This window comes from Sorex araneus, chromosome 1 (genome assembly GCF_027595985.1).
Source record: "Sorex araneus isolate mSorAra2 chromosome 1, mSorAra2.pri, whole genome shotgun sequence".
Taxonomy (NCBI): domain Eukaryota; kingdom Metazoa; phylum Chordata; class Mammalia; order Eulipotyphla; family Soricidae; genus Sorex; species Sorex araneus.
Window position 1 is genome coordinate 435,785,570 of NC_073302.1, and position 19,918 is coordinate 435,805,487.

Here is a 19,918-nt window from a genome sequence, read left to right on the forward strand (position 1 = left end):
TTTTCCCACTGAATCAATAATACAAGCAAATTCACCCAAATATCTTCTATTCCTCTTTGAAGGCACAAGTAATATCACCTCTTCCCGAATTTTCTTCTGCTCTTCAGTCTAACTAAAGTGCCCTTCTGGAATCCTCCACCTCCTGTTATCACTGGACTTGGCACTCAACATTGTTAAAAGTCAACTTCTTGCCTGAAAATTATCTGAAAATTATCAATAAAGCAGATTATTATTTCTAAAACAGGTCTAGCACTTAGCATAATGCCGATTCATAGAAGTCACTAAATAACAAGTCCTCTCTGTTTCTCCAATAGTTATAAGTAACTTGAAGCAACTTGTAGGTAGATATTATACAGTATTCAACCTTGGTTTCCTTAACAAGGGCCTGAAAGTTGTACTTTGCACATGTGGCAAGTGTGTGTTCTGTAGATAAAACACGCAATGTTTTATCCCAAGACTGCTCAGGTTATAAACAATGGGTGAGAAGAAAACTATTGGTTCTCCCAATGCTGCATGTTTCCCAATTTTCAAAATCAAAACTTGAGAGAAAGGGCTCAGCATGTGGGAAGATCTCAGAGGCCCTCAAAATTCATGAACTTCATTTTTCATAGTCTGGAGCTTCTCCCCTTTTCTATTTCTCATCATCCTCACAAATTATCTCACTCCCTTTGGCTGAAGATGCACATTACCCCGGTTATTTTTAGAACACCCCTGTGTGCAATATTGGCAGTTTAAAGCACCAGAGAGAATCTGCACAAACACACAAGGAATCTCCTGGGATGCTCGCTTTGTCCTTGATGCTGTTGTCATGGTGTCCTGGGATCTTTTCTCTAGGAACCAGGTGAGCTTCACATTCGAGCTCAAGTCCATGCTTTCCCTTGGAAGTTTATAAAGCCCTTGTACATCTATCATAAATATATTTTAGAACAGAAACAGGGAACATAATCAGCAATGTCTGTGACACACAATGTCTGTGACACACACAGAACCTAAAGCAACACATCCATGCTCTACATTCATATCTTCAATCGAGGACCAAGCCCTAGCCCATGGTTCAGTTATCTACCAATGGAGAAGCAATAATAACCTTCCACCACACTTCACGGCACCCCCATGTGCAATGACCACAGGCTGTGTCTCGACTGGCGTAATAACCAGTCCACCCTCGAGCTGTAAATGTTTCCTCTTGCACAGAGCCTGCATGCTTGGCAATGAAGGGCATTGGGTAGTTTGCAAAGAGGAGACAGACAGTCTGTGCCCTTTGGAGAACCATCAGCACGAAGTGAGGGGAGAAGGGACATCTGACAAGAAGATGAGGGAGCACCAAGAACACCTTATCCCAAAGTCTACATTGCTCTCCCCTTCCTAATTAAGCCTCTAAAGGTCTAACTTCTTAATTAGAAAACTAGATTTGTTTTTTGTAGTTTTTTAATTTTATTATTTCTTATTGGATTACCATGAGCTACACTTACAAAACTTTCATGTTTGAGTTTCAGTCATACAATGATCGAACACCCATCCCTCCACCAATGTACATTTTCCACCACCAATGTCCCCAGTATCCCTAGGCATCCCCCGACCATTCCACCCTTCCTCCTGCCTCTATGGCAGACAGTTTCCCTCTTACTCTCTCTTTGCTTATGGGCTTTATGGTTTGCAGTACTGATACTGAGAGGCCATCATGTTTGGTCCTTTATCTACTTTCAGCACACATCTCCCATCCTGAGCAATCCCTTTCACCATCATTATCTTAGTGATCCCTGCTCTATCCCAGCTGCCTTCTCCCCCAGCTCTTGAGGCAGGCTTCCTGGAGGAAGGCAACCATCAAGCAATCTTCCTGGCCCTGTCTCTACTGTCCTTGTGTGTCAGTCTCATATTATGATATTTTATATTCCACAATGAGCACAGTCATTCTATGTCTGTCCCTCTCTTTCTCATTTCACTTGGCATGATACTCTCCATGACCAATTGACTTATAAGAAAATTTCATGACTTCATCTTTCCTAACAGCTGCATAGTAGTCCATTGTATAGAAGTACCAGTTTCTTTAACCAATCATCTGTACTCAAAGACTCAAGCTGTTTATAGATTCTGGTTATTGTGAACAGTGCTGCAATGAACATACAGGTGCAGATGTCATTTCTATGGTGCTTTTTGCACCCTTGGGATATATTCCCAGAAGTGGTATTGCTGGGTCATATGGAAGCTCAACTTCTAAGAAAACCAGATTTCTTAACTAAAGATTCACGACATTCAGGGGCCAGAGAGAAATAGAGAACTCAGGAGTAAGGCACTTGACTTGCACATGGCTGACCCCCATTTGATCTCTGGCACCACATATGTCCCCTAGTCCTGCCAAAAGTTATCCCTGAGCACAGAACCAGGAGGAAGCCCTGAGCACTGCTGGGTGTGTTCCCAAAACCAAACAAAAAATTTTTAAATAATAAATTATGTAACATTTCAAAATGAATGATGAGAAGTTTCTATAGGTTTGATGTTAGTACCATGCCGCTAGTCCCTCAAAGCACTGCTGTTCACTGGAACTTTCTATAGTGACAAAAGTGCTCAGTCTGTGCTTTAGATTGTAACTGCCACACACAGCTAGTAAGCCTGTCATGTGCTTCTTTCTTTGGGTGGGAACATGTGGCTATTGTCTACTCATAAAATGGAATCCATTAGACAAAATAAGTCATCTTCGTGGATACCAAGTAAGTTTCAACCCATGTACAGATGGGTTCCCTTATCAGCTTTGTGTCTACTTGCTAGGACAAAGTAGAACCAAACCTCTCAATAGCTAAAAGCAGTTTAAGAAGAGTTGCTCATGGGGATTTTTCACCAGCAGTATTGTTAACAGCAGGGCAGACACTGTTTGAAAAGCAGAGATACAGTCGAAACAAGGGCAAGGCGGACTGGTCCACAGTTGGAAGCCTACCACCTCAAGTGCTGGGGGAGGAATCAGTTGGGCTAGAGAAGGGACCACTATGACAGTGATAGTTGGGAATTATCACTCTGGATAAGAACTGTGTATTGAAAACAGATAAAGGCACAAACATGACAACCTCTCAATATCTGTACTACAAACCCTAATGTTCCAAAGAAGAGAGGGAGAAAGATACATGGACAGACATATAGACAGATGCACAGAGAGAGAGACAGAGAGAGAGAGAGAGGAAAGTGCCTGCCATAGAGATAGCCGAGGGGGAGACTGGTGGGAGAGAAACTACAGACACTGGTGCTGGGACATGTACACTAGTGGAGGGATGGGTTGGGTTGGAACACTGTATGACTGAAACCCAACCATGGTCAGCTTTGTAATTCTGTATCTCACAGTGATGCAATACAAAAATAAAAAATATATAAAAATTTTTAAATAAATAATAAAATCTAAGCTATAAAATGAAAAAGAGAAAGGTTCTTTAGCACTCAAAAATTGATAAAATTGACAGAATAAAGAGGAACAAAGAAAAAAGAAAAGCAGAGATAATAGTAAACAGAACAGAAAGGAGAGCTTGCCCTGTCCTGGTGAGAGAAGAGAGAAAGGCAGGGAGGCAGACACCGGGGAACGGGAGAGGGAGAAGGAACCCTGAACATTCTAGAGGTGGCTGGTGTTTGAAATAAATATAAAACATGCCAAATAAACATTCAGCCAAACTGAAATGACAAATCTTAAGTGAAATGCCTTGCAACCTAAGCAAAACTTTGGAAATGTCATCAGTAATTTGTTGAATTGGCAGTCTAGAAAAGGAGCTTTGGGGAGGAGGTTTTATGGCAGTTGTCCTACAGCCATGCTAATTCGTCTCCCTGGGGCAAGCATGGGCTACAGCACAGGGACCAAGGTCCCCTGCCACCTCTCTGTGTGCAGTGCCAGTGCCGTAAGCAGCACCCCCTGACAAGGGCAGGCAGAAGTGGAAACCCAGCTTCAGTGAACTTGACTCTGGGATCGACAAAGCTCAGGAGTAAGAGGATTTTTGTTTGTTTCTCCAGCCAAACGAGGGGCCTGTTTTTATTTCAAAGGCACCACGATGCTCCCGGTGACTCACTTGCAGTGGACCACTCGATTCTAAAGAAGGTCAAGGATAAGCCAGTGTGCAATCAATTAAGCGTGGTCAGAAACGTGAAGGTGATTTTACAAAACCACTTTTAGATAAGGGACACATTAAAGTGGAGACAGTTCAGGCTAAAAGAAAAGAGGGCAAAGGTGAATGAAATGTGATGCTTAATATTAAAAATTTAAGATCTGCCCTCTAAGAAAAGGCAGGAAGGGAGGGGTTATCCAGAATATCCTGAATATTCTTCCGGAAGTGAAAATGTGAAACTCACAATAGTAAGTAAAATGTAAAGGAGCCCATTTCATATTGGATGTGAAGGCAGCCTGGTAAATCAGAAAATGTGTGGGTTTAGAGAGTAGAAATGAGCCTGAATCCTGACTCCATTGACAAATAGTTCAGTGATTTGGGGTTTATTTTGTTTGTTAGCCTTGTTTTGTTTTAGTTTTGGGGTTTTGGGCCATCCACTCAGCAATGTGCAGGGGTTACACTCAGGAATTACTCCTGGCAGTACTCAGGGGACCATATGAGATGCTGGGAATTGAACCTAGGTTGGCCTTGAACAAAACAAGCACATTATCCACCAAACTTTCACTCTAGGTCAATAGTTCAATGACTTTGAAGCCAATGATAATCCCTAGGTGAGAGTCACCTTCCTCATCTATAAAAATAACTAATCATTAGAATCATTAAATGAACAACAACAAAAAAAAGGTGGTTTCCAATTCACACTAAATAGTCCTTAAATTACTTTAGTTTCATGTGCCTATAAAATAATTTTCCAACAATTAGACCTGCCCACTGGCATCCTCTCTCTTTAAAGTAACCAAAAACTCCTGGCACTGAAGATTTTCACTGATAGAGGTTACCATTTATCAAAGACATTTAATAATTTAGAGTTTTGCTAGATGTGTTTTGTTTGTGGTTACAGGCCACAGAAATTAACCTTGGTTAGCTGAAACAAAATAGAAGCTTATTGGGCAGATGTTGGATAGTTTATAATTCGGTAGACAGGCTGGTGATCTGTGCTTGCAAGAGACAGGAGTCAGGGAAGAGAAAACGGGTCCTACCAGAACCCTGTAGCCAGCATAAGTATAACAACCCTTTCAGAGCCCAAGTCAAGCTAAGTCTAAGGCTTCCACCTACACTCCAATGAATTCAGAGTGCAAAGAGGAAGCTTATCCCACAGTAGCTTCCAGAGCCTCCCCTGGCTTCCCTGATAGACAGGCACCTTGATAGACAGCCCCTCAGCACTGCACACACGTGGGGAAATGCAGTTCTGAAAAGGAAAAGAGGGTATCTGGACAAACCTATCCTGGGATTCTGCACCAAAGAGAGCTGGCACGCCCTTGGCGAGAGACTTCTCCTGCCACACAAATCCTGACTCTGTTGCTCAGCAACTTTGCAGCCCTGAGGTGTTGCTTCAGGGCCCTGTGCCTCAGTTTCCTCCTCTGCAAGTAGTAATCGCACCTCAGCTCAGAAAGCGGTTGCAAGAATTAAGTGTATACGTGTAAAGCACTTAGCACAGTTCGTGGCACTTAGAGTAAGGTGTCATGAAAGTAGTATTTGTAGGGTTACTATGAATGATGCTGCACTGAGGGCTGCGCTGAGCACAGCCCAGATGGACTTTTTCTAAGCAACACAAAAGATCCAGCTTCTCTGGTGGCTTCAGGGCAAACCCGAAAGTTGGTTATTTCAGTCATCTCCTCCCAACCCTTCTTGACTTGATTTCCCCATGTAGATAAATTGGGTTCTTATCACACCAGAGCTGCTTCAGCAAAGCTGTTTTGAGTTGCTGTAAAAAGCACACACACACAAAAAATATCTGAGAGGCACTAATTGCTGGAGAGATGCTAAAAACAGGCATGCTAATAAATCCAACGCCACAGTGGGAATAACCATTCACCATTTGTGGATTCATCCACGTATTATTTCTTTCAAACATTACTTTTCATTCCTGGAAGAGATACTTTAAGTGGGAAGGCAACAAGGCAATTTACTGGAAGTTACAGACTAGCTTCCAAGCATTCCAACTGGTCCAGGAAAGAGGTATTTTCTCTCAAATGGCCTGGGGAGTGGGGTGGGGGGCAGGCGGGGGCAGTGGAGCATGTTGTACAGTGTCTTAGAAAACAGCAGAATTGCTGCTCCCTTAACACTCATGAAGTGGATCTCTTAAGAAAATCACTTTCTCTAGGTCTCACAACAGTTTGTGTGTTGGTTAGAACAGAGATAGCAGAAATGTCTTGAGAGCCAGGCCATGAGCTCCCATGCATGGTTCCCTCCAAACAGATGAGTGCAATCAGAAAAATATATCACTCAACGAATTTGTCGCTTGACATCTCCCCCTTTACCCACATAACATATATAAACCTTCAATACAGGTCTTCTGCATGTATACCTCTGTGCCTGAGAAAAATGAACTCCATCACTTATGCTCCCTACATACAATCTTTCACCTCCCATTTCGAAGAGCTTTAAGTTGCCAATAAAATCTCAATGCAATGAAATTTCGGTCCCAGTTCAACTCCATAGCTACAACCAAAATTTTCAGCCACAGTACGTTTTTGAAACTCAGAATTCCTGATTATCCAGAGTACACCACTGAAATGTTATCAGCTAAAGTCAAAGGTGGCCTTGAAAACCTACCTGTTGGGCAGTTGTACTTTCTGCAATAAAGTCCAAATCCTTAAAGGCATTGTAAGATGCCCTGTGCCTGCTATTTGCTCTAGGCTGAAGAACACGGGAGATGATCAACTATGTTGCACGTTCTCCACAGACTCAACAAATGTGTCGAGGCAGCTATTTCTTCCCCTAAAATCAGTAAGCCCTGGAAGCATATGCTATACGGAAACGCGAAGTGCAGTTGCTGTAAAAATGAAATGCTATTTTTGGAATACCTATGTCATTACTTGAACTGAATCTCCTTTACAATGAAATGGCTGCTGCTTAGCAACTAATGCAAAGGAAAGCCTGAATATTTCTTTTCCCCCACGCCCCTACTAGGAGGAGAATTAAGCGTATGCCGTCACACTTGAGGTTTCTTTTTCCGATGTCTCTCAAAGAGCAGGGGAATAATAATGAGACCGTCCTCCTGGATGCTGGGTATGGATTGGGCACACAGGCTGGTGGATGGCTGATTCTTCCTTTGGCCATTGTGATTAACTGAGGTCAATTCAAGCGAATAAAATGAATGAAGGTGAAAGCTGCCAACTTCAATGCTAAGCAGAGCACTGACATGCAAAGGACATGGGACTTCAGATGCAGACATGAGACAGAGTCTAACAGTCCCCTTCACGGGCCTATAGCTTCGGGAAAAGCACTTAGTTGTCAGCTTGTTTGAAGGGCACTGAGAACAACACTGAGCTTCCTACCTGTTGCCAGAATGTCTGCAAAGCTTACATTAGGTGAGAGCAGTTTATAAATGGCAAATCCCCCAAAGCTCCAACATCCATTTTCGTTGTAAGTACCTAAATTTAGCCAGTATTAACAGCTTCAGAAACATCCAGAAATGTGTCTCTTTTTTTAAAAAAGCCCTTTAGAGTTTATTATAATTCCACACTGGCTCATAGAAAGCTCTGTTTTAAAGCTTTAAATAGCACTCGTGTTTATTTTTGAGCTCGAGATTTATTTCGCTAAGAAATTCTGAAGATGTTCTTCAAATGTGAAAAAATGACTCAGGTTTTTGCAATGGTCCTTCGGAATTTTCTGGGTGTCTCTAGCTGCACACATGAATATATTTATGGATTCCGAGGGATGCTGTTGTGGGGAACTGTACCGCCTGCAGAACTCCTCTGGTGACAGGTGGAAAAGCCAACTCGCCCGAGACTATTTCAAAATGAATTTTGATGATGCTGACCATTGGCTTGTACCACTTCAACCACATAAAGTGCACGCATGTTATCCTAATTTTTTTCACTGGACCCCCAAGTCACTGGGCCCTTCATGACCTCTCTTTGCCTCCCACTCTGACTACAATAGATCACAAGAGTTTGTGCTAGAGGTAGAATTTGAAGGGGCAAGTACTGGGCTGTACTCCATGCAAATTGTATCCTGGCTCCAGGAAAATAGATTTAGCCCCCCACTCGTGTAATGGAAAATTCGTAGTTTTAAAAAGAATGACCACAGAAAACTCGGTCTTGTCCTTTTTATAACTCCCAGTAGCACGAAGCAAATCAGAGCAGAGTCTAGGCTTGGAGAAGGAACAAATCCTTAATTCTCCATCACCAGGCTTGGCCGGGACCTTTCTCTCCGTCCTATGTTAGGCCTGGCTGGGTCCTCCAAGACGAAAGACACCAGTCGCTCAAGAAATTTTGTTCCAATAAACTACTAGATAGTAAAAACCTGATGATCTGCACATAGAAACTGGGAGCTGATGCTGGGGGAGGCGGGACAAAACTGCTCTCAGGAAGCAATAAACAGACCCAGGCCTGACTCTTGACCCTGCACCTTGACCAGAGTCAGCTCGAACATGGCACAGAATCTAAGCCTCCACCGGCAGCCTCATCTGTAAAATGGGGACAAGAAAACCTAATGGAAGCTCAAAAAGATAGACTACACATTTAGCGGCTCTTAGTATAAACTAAGCATTTGATCAAATCGGCAATTAACAATGATCAATAATCACAAACAGGCAAGTAAATTAACACTTGCTGTCTCTCTAATTTTGGTTTTGTTTTGAGACTCTCTGGTTTACAATACTGTTAATGACAGTTTCCCAAACACATAATTCCAACGCCATCCCCATCACCAGACTACCCACCTCCCTCCCCATGGGCCCCAAAGATCCTCCTTTCCACCCACCCCCAAACCTAAAATTCAACTGGGGGAACCAGTGCTCCCAACTGCGCTGCCCTGGGCCCTTTATCTTTAAATCCTAGACATGAGAGAGAGCACTGAAGTCTGACTCGGAAGCTTTTTCCTTTCTCTTGAACTTGACACATTTTTGGAAGAACGGAAGTGGCCTTTGTGGCCGGGGGGACTGTGTAGGAGCCACTGGGAAGGACAAGCGTAGATGCAGCTGCTGCTCCATGGCTTGGGGAGACAGCGTCCCTCTGGGGCACCCTGCTCTAATCCTTCTCCCCAGCTTCTGGGTTCAAGGGTTTTTTTTCCATGACTTCATTTCAGGTGCTAAGGACAATGCTTCCATTGGAGAGAAACAGGAGTCCACTGCAGCCTTGTGTTTGCATGCACAGAGGGCCGACGGAGAATCAAGAAACTTGGTCTGCCCTAGTGCCCTTCTGGAAAACCTCTACAGGGGATGATCTCTGACCATAACAGGAAGAGTCCTTCCCAGGATGAAGAGAGATCCGAAAGATCCAGAAGTTCGCCCCAAAGCAATAGAAGGACTCTGCTTCCACATAAGCTTATAGAAGACTCTTAAATATTTTTTTGTCTTTAAACAAATTGCTTTCATGTTTTTAAGAATATTTTCCCTAGGACCAGAGAGATAGTATAGCAGGGAGGAGGACCTTGCATGAGGCCCCACCCAGGTTTGGTCGCCAGCAGCATCTCACATGATCCCCCCAAGCCCACCAGGACTGGTTCCTGAGTGCAGAGCCAGGAGTGACCCCTGAGCACTGCCAGGTGTGGACCAAATAAATAAATAAATAAATAAGCAAAAAAATATATATATATATATATTTCCCATAAAGTCTGAGCTTCCTCCCATACAAAAGAATGACTTGTGTTTATGTTTCTCTGGTTTATTTTCCAGCTTTTTCCTGAAAGTCTAAGAAGGATCCAAAAACAACTAAAAGGCCTTATCTTTGCATTTTAGAAAGAACAAAAAAGATCAGACTTGCTGTATCGATATTTACTCATAGTCCTGAGCCAGTTTAATTTGTTTAACCAATGCTTGAGACTCATCTACAAGTTAAGAAATAAATTTTATTCTTTGACCTGGTGGAGATAACTGAGAGACTATTCCAGAAAGCTGAGCCTTCCACTTCTGGAAAGGTCCAGGACCAGCAACGTCTGGAAGGTTCTAGTCTCTGATGGCAGCTGCAGCCAGCCTCATCACGCCGGGCCAGTGCAGAAAGTGTCGCTGCCTAAGAAGTCACTGGTGACAACCCACTTCCGGAGCCTTTGTCTTCATCTGCTTCTCTTTGCCCTGCCCTGTGCCCCGGTGCCCTGTGTCCAAGCAGCATTCTGCGGGTCTGGGCAGCTGTGAGACAGACAGACACTCAGAACATCCTCAGTAAGAGGGAATGGTGAGTCTCGTAAATTATGAGAGGGAAAGTACATATCTGGTACCTTCATGAAAATTAAAGCCTATCAATCAAATTTCCTGACAACTTATTAATCTCATTTTCATATTATCTGAATCATTTCATTACTAGCTGCCAATTTGACTCAAGTTCAATATTTTGAAGAATAAATGAAGCTGCTCCTTACCAGAAGTGTGGCTTTAACAGCTCTAGTGCAAACACCCAATGCAGTTAGGTGGTGAGAGGGAGCGATGTCGAGTAAAGAAGATGCTGCTATCTTTCTCTCCTTACCAGCAACAGATGGGGAAATGAAGGCACACACATGTTTGTTAGCTGGACCAGGGTGACGCAGCAGACAGACAGAAGTGGAAAACTAGACCCAGTGGGACCAGTGTCAGGGCTCTTCACCACCACTCTGCTCTGTCTCTGGTGACTGAGAGTGAAAATGAACAAGATTTGATGTTAGTTTAATTATTTTTTTAAGCTTGGGCTCTCTTCACATCCATCCAATAGAAATCAGCCTCTTAACAGTGCAGGTGAGGGGCCAGAAAGATTATACATCAAGTAGAGTGTTTGCTTTCTGTCCCCAGCACCCCTATGTTCCTCCGTGCCCACTGGGAGTGATCTCTGAGCACTGAGCCAGGAGTCAGCCCTGACACCGGTGGGTGTGGCCCCAAAACCAACCACAGAAAACAAACCAAACAAAATAAAAAATAGTGTAGCTCAATTCAGACTGTTTCTTAGCAAAGCATTATTCTGGAATCTGACCATCTAAAGGCGCCCCTCCACATGAACAGAACATATGGAGTTTAGACGAAAGAACTACAGAAATCCCTGGCTAAAAAGAACCACTTCCATTACAAACAAACAAACAGGTTCCCTCTGTTCTGAAAACTTCATAAAACCTTAGGGCTAAGTGAAGAAGCATTAAGACTCATCTCATCTCCGGAGACACCTTTTCCCAAGTCATTCCAGGTTAACATGTGCGCACGCACACGTGCACACACACACTTCATTTTCCCTGGCATAACTAGGCAGCACTCATGTCACCATTCATGGAAGACTGTTGAGAAACACACCAGCCATTCTTCAAGTGCTTGATGTGTTATGTGAATAACCTGGCATTTTGTTGACTTTTTATATTAAGCATGTTAGGGAAAAAAAAAAGAGGCTTAGGCTCCCTAAATCAACTCAGGAATTCCTAAAATAACTTTCCACCAAGTCAGTCAGGTGATTTGGACAAAGAGAAGTGAGTGAAGTAAAAGCGAGGCTCCAGGACTCAGGCACCACGGGTGGGCGGGCTGCAGAGCGTCCCCAGGAATGCCGGGCAGCTACCTTCCTGAACTTCAAAATCCTAATTGCAGAAGGAAAACATCAACCGAAAATTTCCTGAGGAGAAAATCAATGATGCCCCTTGGAAAGGGGATGAGACAGACAGGACGAGAGCCCAAGAGCTAATTAGTGCTACTCAGAAAGCAAATTAAGGCTTTTTCTCTGACAAGCTGCAAATAGCTGGTTAAGTAAGAGCCTCTGCCACCCTCTCCAGCCTCCCACAGCTGGCTGAAAAGCTGATGCAGGTACTCAGACAGGAAGTTGTAACCAGAAGCAGTCCCGGGGCCATCGGACCAAGTGTAACTGAGAAAAAAGCAAATCTTCCTCTTGCGAAAAGGGGAAAATGGCAATGGAGTTGGACAGGGAATGCATAACAGTTGTCATTTTGTTTAAAGAAAACAATTACATGCACCCATCCGATCAATATTTATCCAACACCTACCAAGCAGTAAGAACAGGATTCAGAGATTTGAGTGATAATGATAAGGTGCAATTTTTGTCTTCGGAGGAGTAAACAACTTAGAGTTATAAAAATTAACTCTCTGCCAGGCAGGCTGCTGCATCCTTCACATAAAGTAATTAATTCATTTACCTTCTCATCACCGGCCTCTAAGGAAGGAGTGACGATGGTCCCATTTCAGAGATGAGTTTGCAGAGCCACACAGGGTGACACGGTGGCCAGTCAGAAGGTGCCTGGTTCGAGCCCCGGGCTATTTTCCACAACTAGAAACTGCAAAGCAATCCTCTTTGCAAATGCTATGGGAAGACAGAAGACAGGGGAAGACCAGCCACCTGTCACAGGAAGCAGACATGTCAGAGCTCTGTGTGAAGGCGTTTATCTGGTGAAAAATGTCCAAGGAGGTAAATCATGGACATAGGCATAACTTGTTTTTCTCATTCATTTAGTTTTCCTCCCTTGCACTGGCCCGCTATGCCTTGCAAAAGGCATAATGTCCCGAGCAGTTCAAAGAAGTTGAACAGCTCAAACAGTCCCAGGCAGTTCAAACAATTGGAAATTAGTGCATTGTTAGGATTATTTCCACTAGTGAAATTTCAGAAGGAAAAGGAAAGAAGTCTGGTAGCGTAGTTTTTCTGGAGGTTTTTGGTCTCAGGTTTGGTTGGTTTGGGCTCTTTCCCTTCCGCTCTCAGTACAGCTCACAGGCCGCCATTAACACGGTAATTCCATCAGGAAACCACCGTCCTGAGGTCTCCAAAGAAAGCATCAGGATTGGTGTTCCCAGTGAAAACTCACACAATGAAGCAAATGTCACAGGCCAGCACACAGGAACTGTCCTTGCTGAAGCTTCAGGACTGGCTTCACTGGACCCATGCCAAGGACCCCTCAGTAGGCCAAGGGAATGTGTGCCCCAGACCCCAGCCCAGAAAGGCATGGGAAGTGCAGCGTGTCTGAGCTCTCCCCAAGAAAACCTCATTTTCTCCAATTAGAAAATGAAGCTTGAGGGCCGGAGAGAGTGTACATAGCAGGTACAGTGCTTGCTTACACAAGGTGGAACCATGTTCCATCCCTGCTACTGTGTATGGTCCCAAGCATCGCCAGAAGTGACACCTGAGCACTGAGTCCAGCTGGGTGTGGCACCTCCCTCCCATCCATGCCCACTTCCCCCCACCCCCAATCCCCGCAAAAGAGAGTGAAGCATCACAAAGATTTGCTCTAGTCTGATGTAATATGGCTCCGGAGGCAAGGTAGCTATCACCAAATGCAGGACACCAGCAAAGCCCCCTTCAGATTCTCCAACCCTGATATCACATGGCCCAGTTTGGTTCCTCTCTGGAGAAAGTCAAGCTCTAAGTAATCGATCGGAGCAGAATCTATCCCCAGCACCAGTTCATACATGTCTTCTTGGAGGTGGGGGGTGGGGGTGGTCATTGAGGATGTCTGTGGCTAGCTGGAGCTAAGTTATCACGGAGGAAAGAAACTTGAAGTTAGAACCAAGGATTTTTGCATCTGATCCTAAAATTGCTATCTAACCAATAGGTCGAGGACAACAAATACAAACAAAAGTGATTTTCAAAGGAGGATGTTTCATACTGATATCAAGGAGAAGAAAAATTCTCGACATTATTGAGTCCCATGAATAAAAGCACAATCTCTATGCTCTCTATATGCTCTTCATATCCTGAGGATGCTTAGTGCCACCTCCATCATCCACATGCTCTCTGATCATCGTTTTTATAATCATAAAATCTTTTTTCTGCCTTACAGAAAAAAGCTAAATGGAAATTCTATGTTCTTTTTTTCAAATTTTATTTTTATGAAGATACAACATTATTAATAATAGAGTTGTTTCAGGCATATAATGTTCCACCACTAATGTCCCCTACCTCCAACAATACCCCCAGGTTCCCTCTCTTGGCAAGCATACAACAAATTTATTTCATATTACTGACTCCAACAAAACTTAAAGGAATGGCAAGTAGAATTATCAGGAAATAAATCAATAAAAGTCCATTTGTGATGACTGATTGCTATCTAAGTGAAGAAATTCAAATCACTGACATAATATACTGCCTAATCACATTTACATCCTAAATGTTCAACTCTGGCATCTAAAATGTATTGCATTAGGGGCCGGAGCGATAGCACAGCGGGTAGGGCATTTGCCTTGCACGAGGCCGACCTGGGTTCAATCCCCGGCATCCCATATGGTCCCCCAAGCACTGCCAGGAGTAATTCCTGAGTGCAAAGCCAGGACTAACCCCTGAGCATCGCTGGGTGTGATCCAAAAAGCAAAATAATAATAATAATAATAATAATAATAATAATAAAATGTATTGCATTAAATTGAACTTTGTCCTTGGATCTGATTGTGGTAACTGTCATAACTCCCGTCATAAGCAAAACTTTTCTTGAAATTCTGTTCTAGGAAATGCTATGTTCTTATTATCAACCCGGTGCCTAACCTAAAAAGTTCCACCCTTCTTGCTCTTCTATCTCATGCCCAAAACTCCCCTTACGGCAGCTCTGCTATTACCACCCTGGTTTGCAATGGGAGGAACAGAAGCGTAGGTTGCAGCTTCTCATGAGCAACAAGCAACTGCCCTGGCCTCCTCACAAGCAAAATCTCACTCTCGCCTTGATTCTGCACTGGGCCAGGAGGCACAGACCAGCCAGCAATTTACCGCATCAAGATTCACCTACACATCAGCTGTGTCAGCTTTGCTAAAGGGCGTAAAAACTCTAACGAGTGTCTCCAGAGCCCTGGCAGGTGTCATGTAGGTGGTTTTGTTCTCAGCGGCAAAGCCAATATATTTTTCTGATTACCATGACTTTATGTTTGTTTTTATAGCTGGGAGAAGAGTAGACGAGGTCCTGAAAAACATTCAGCCAAAGAGACAGGGTTCAGAGGGTGAAGTGTGCAAGAGGTGACACCTAACAGCCTGCGGCCGGTTACAGAAGAGGCCAGAGAACAGCTGCTGGGCAGCAGACACAAGCGCACGGGAGCATGTACCACAGAGCAGGTCACACCCGGAGTGAAAGTTTAGGAAAAGCCGGTTAGAGCCAGATCAGGGTCTGGATTCTGCCTCCTCCCCAAGCCCTCTGCTTCAGATTCATTTTCCATAAAATAGAAAGGAACATACACACACACACACACACACACACACACACATACACACACACACATACACACACACACACACACACACACACATATACACACACATGCACACACCCCAGAGGAGTAGCCTGAGCAATAAATAAGACTACCCAAAAAAATTTTTAGTGCAGTGTTTGGTACAGAAAAGATAATATATAGAAGCTTCCTTCTCACCCCCCTCCCTTGATGTTTCCAAAAGATTTTCTGACTTAAATGGGAATTCTTGAAGTGTTTAAGAGGGGGGGGGAAACGAAGTTCCTACACATTATATAGTCAATAGCGCATAGGTATCTGTTGCAGCTCCATAATTTGCAAAGAAAAAGGAAGTAGTAATTTAAAGAGAAAAATACAAGCTCACTTGCACTGCCTTGTAAAACCTCCGGTTTCACAGTCTGCAGAGACTGCTTGCTCTAGGGGAGCAGAGTCTGAAATAAAGGAAAAATTCTCATGGGAAAAATGGTTCCCCCCACCCCCAAAAACAGCCAAGAAAGAAAAGATAATGAGGGGAAATCGAGGGGTATAGAAAGAAGTTTATTTTACTTAACAAAGTAAAAGTCAAGCAACATGAATAATCTGCCTCCAGAAATGGTTATTTCAAGGCTTTTTGTAAAGGGCTCTGGTTCCTAAAAAGACAGGAGTCACTGCCTATGCCCACCCACTCCTCATTTATTTTTAAACCCCAGCTTCTATGTTCCTTAGCAACAGTAGGAGCAGATGAGACCCCTACACACACACTCATACATACACCCTCTCCAAAAACCCCTTTCTTCTTTCCTGTCAAGTGTCATTCCACAAATATCTATGTTCAGCCAAAGGTATTTCTGACCTTCCTGCCCATCCCTCCTCCCCTCAAGGTATCCCCTTATGCAAGCAACTCTCCTTCATGCCCCAAGCCAACCCCTCCACTTCCACTGCGTGGATGAGGTCTCCCAGGCCCCTCTGCCTCAAATCCCACCAAGAGTCATCCTCAGGTAACCCCCAAAGGTGACCCTTCCTGAGGAACCACAGCCCAACTCCAGCCTAAGCAGCCCCCTATTTCCACACATTCATCATCCACCTGTGAAATGGCCAAACCCAGCCACCCAAGTTCAAGGAACATGACCATTCACCACGGCAGCTCCTCTCCTGCTGCTGTTGCTGATGATTATGAATAAGGTGATGACACCCCCAACTCCCGAAGGCAGGTGGTACCACCTTCATTTTGCTGTTTTTCCTTCACTTTGGGACTAGCTGGCCACGTTGAAGTGGGCAATGCTCATGGGCTCCAAGATCAATGGTCTGGAGGGAAAAACGAAAAGGGCAACAACTCTCCGCTCTGAACGTGCTGAGGCACCGCCGAGGAGTCTGGGAGAAACTCCCGCCCACAGAGTTTGATTTTGTCAATCTGGAGTGGCAGACATTTTTAACCAGCCACCTGAGGTGACGCGGATGCAGGTGGCTCACAGCATTGGACATGGCAAAGCTTTACTGAGGAGGCAGTGACGTGACGAAGCAGGACCCACCCCTGTGGAGTGTAAGGCAGACGCAGTAGATTCCTCTCTCGAAAAGTGTCAGGTTTGGGGATATGTGTGTGTGCTCACATGTCCGTGATCCTGGCAAGCACACAACAATTGTGAGCATGCAACCCAGAAAACCAGGTTCCCACCCAGGGCTCCTTTAGTACCCAGGGCCTCGCCTCTGTGCTCCTATCTCCTTTAAAGGAGAGAGGCTCAAAGCAAGAGACAAGCCGACATGATTTCCCTTGCAAACTCTCGCTCAGGAGCTCTGCTCCGGAGAAGCCCAGTGAATACCAATGACACCAGAGAGTCTGGCAATGAGCATCCGAAATTCAACCCCCCCCCCCACCTCCTGCTCACAGATCCTAAGTCGGGCGGAATGGAAGTCCCCATTCCCTCTGGCCAGACAGGACAGCAGAACTAGGAAGTGGAGCGATCCGTGTCCTTGCATACCTTCCCAGAGCTTGCCCGCTCTCCCCGGCATCTCCCTATTTTTAGAAACCAAAACTATAAGGAGAAGAGTTGAGGACTAATCTATGCACGTAAAAGAGCAAGTCAGGTGGGAACCTCCCTCAAGGCACGGAGACTAGAACACCCATCGGGGCTGTGGGAGTGACCAAGAAGAAACGTCTGACAGTCGTGAGAGACCCACCATCAGATGAGGACAGCTCTGCCCTGGGCACTGGGACCTCCTGTCCAGGCAGTCCTCCACTGGGACCCCACCCAATGCAGGTCCAGGCTCCCATAAACACAACACCTCCCCTCACAAACCCACACACCCCTGTCATATGCCTTTGCTTACATAACAGCACATGGGGTGACAGGCTTCATACTTTAGATGGCCTTCTGGCGGAGACTAATGCAAACGGAGTCAGGTCACAAGAAGACTTTCACGGCCACCTTATCAAGAAATCTCCCCCCGCCCCAGCCTAGCTCTGTAATTCTAGGCTGATTTACCACTGAGACTTTTAAAACCAACAAGCAGTAAGGAAAGACAAAGTGTGGAACCTCTCAGGATCCCTACTCTCGCCTGCAAATTGGGTGTCTGGGGGTGGGGAACGAGGTGGGGGGGAGCACAGAGAGCACCTACTGAATCCCTTCTTTTCTCCTTTTTGGATCTTGACGCAAGGTGGGGAAATCTTTCATCCTCATTTGGTGGCTCTCTATCCCACGGTATTCACCTCTGACAAACACCCCCTTCCCGAGGATGGAGTATGGTTCTAACTGCCGCCCAAACCCCTGGCTGCAGGCAGGCGGCCACTGGTCTCCTTTCTGGGGCACAACCAGGAGACAGGGTGCAAGCACATGCAGGAGAACCCATCTCACACACTCCGGCTGCGGAGCGTGCAGGCAGCCGCGTATCCACAGCCATGGGCTACAGTAGGGGACTCCCCGGCAGGTCCAGCTCGCCTCCGAATTTCTCAGCACAGCGTTTTCCCTTGCTGCCAGCTGGGGGGGGGGGGCGGGGAACTAGCAAGTGATGCTGAAGGCTTATCTGGGGGGGATGCAGGGAGCAGGGGGGGGTGGGGTGGGTATCTGTTAGGAGGTGGTGGCTGAAGAGGACACACGCTCTGGAACAACTTTGAGGACTTCTCGCTCTCATTTAAAAAAAAAGAGGGGGGAGGTGGCATCTCTGAGTAGGTGCTTCACGCACACGCATGCATTTTTCTTGCTGTTCTGACCTCGAGACTCGGTCTTCCGTCCGGGTGCCGGGGCACCAGACGCACGCAAAGCAGAGATTTCCCTTGAGCAGAGCTTGTGTCCCCGGGAAGAGAAGGGAGACGGAGACGAAACAGAGGAGAGGAAAGGTAGGAGAGGGAGAGAGGGAGAAAGGGGAGGGGAGGAAGAAAGAGAAAGAGAGAGAGAGAGAGAAGGGAGGGGTGTGCCCAAGTCCATGCAAGCAAAGTGGGGCTCCGCCGCGGGCGGCACCTGTCCCCGGGCTGCTGCCCGCGCCTACCTGTAAGAGACCTGCTTCCGGAAAGTTAAGTTCCTCAGTTTCTCCTCCAGCGCCTCGTCCTTCTCCTTCGGGCCGGCGGCCCCGGGCTCCTCCAGGGCAGCTGCGCCCCCCGCCGCCGCCGCTGCCCCCGCGCCCCGCGGCTCCGCGCCGCCCTCGGCGCCCAGGCAGCAGCTCCCGCCGCCGCCGCCCGCCGCCCCCTTGTCGTCGCCCGCCGGGGAGCTGGGGTTCATGGCGAGCGCTCGCGCGGCCGCGAGGGGAGCCGAGGCGGCGGCGCTGCAGAGGCCGGCGGGGCGGAGGGCGCGGGCGGCGGCCGCCGCGGCGGGAGCGCAAGCAGGTCCGCGCGCCGCGGGCAGGGGCGGCAAATGGCAGCCCGTCCCCGCAGCATCCATCCGCCGCGGCACCGCACCGGGGCATTGTGGGAAACTCCGTGCCTCCACTCCCCCGGCCCGACCAATCAGAGCGCGGCGCCCGCGCGCCCCCGCCCGCGCCCCCGCCCCCCGCCCCCGGCCTTTGCCCAGACCGCCAGCACCAGCCCGGGACAGAAGCTGGACTCGGCCCGGGAGAGCCGGACCCCGGGGCGGGGGGAGGGGGGAGCCGGCTGCGGGTGGGGCCCGGAGCCGTCCGGGACGGCTGCGGGGGAGCGCGCCCGAGGCAAACTCGCCGGGGTGGACGCCCGGGGCGGCGGAGGGGACCCCGGAGGGGAGCGGCCGGGTTGCCCCCTGCCCGGGCAGGCGTCCCGGGCGGGAGCCGCACGCCCACCTGCTCCCGGGGGGCCCTCGGTCTGCGTGACTCCACTTGCGTGCCCCCGGACTCTTGCAGAGCTGGAGCCCCGCTGCAGCCGCCCTCCGCCGGACTCCTCGGGGAGGGCAGGGGGGTAGAGGGGCCAGCGCCAGAGTGCCAGCCTGGCCGTGCGCAGTGCAAATTAAGGACCGAGTTGGAAGGTCGAGCGTGCAAGGCAGGGGTGGCGCCTACCTCCACGCGGAGGGCGGAGACCCCAGGATATCCAGAAGCCCCATCCGCGCCCTCCCCGGGCTCTTCCTTACACAGCCCCGGTTCTCCAAACAGCTGTCAGATCTGAGAAGGCTGAGAAATCCCTGAGCCGGGGAAGTCGCCGCGGGCTCTCCCCAACCCACGACTCCCGACCCCGGCCAGCCTTTGTTTCTGAGATCATCAAGAAAAGCTCGCGGGGGGGAAGGGGGGCGGTGAACGATTTTGACGCGCGGAGAGCTTTCCAAAGGAAAGGTTTCCACCGAGACTGCTGCCA

At 47.1% G+C, this 19,918-nt stretch overlaps 1 protein-coding gene across 11 annotated transcripts in view; it reads right to left on the reverse strand.

Moving 5' to 3' along the window:
• DGKI (diacylglycerol kinase iota) overlaps positions 1 to 19,043 on the reverse strand; it is a 482,969-nt gene extending 463,926 nt beyond the window's left edge. For 6 of the 11 annotated variants that reach the window (XM_055142773.1, XM_055142767.1, XM_055142782.1 and 3 more), the window contains exon 1: positions 18,655 to 19,017. In XM_055142773.1, coding sequence (XP_054998748.1) covers positions 18,655 to 18,884 — 230 coding nt within the window. In that variant the 5' untranslated portion in view covers positions 18,885 to 19,017. Of the gene's footprint in view, positions 1 to 18,654 lie in introns of all 11 variants that reach the window. The other 5 variants (XM_055142753.1, XM_055142758.1, XM_055142729.1 and 2 more) reach the window with 2 other exon arrangements.
• Positions 19,044 to 19,918: the final 875 nt, after the last annotated feature.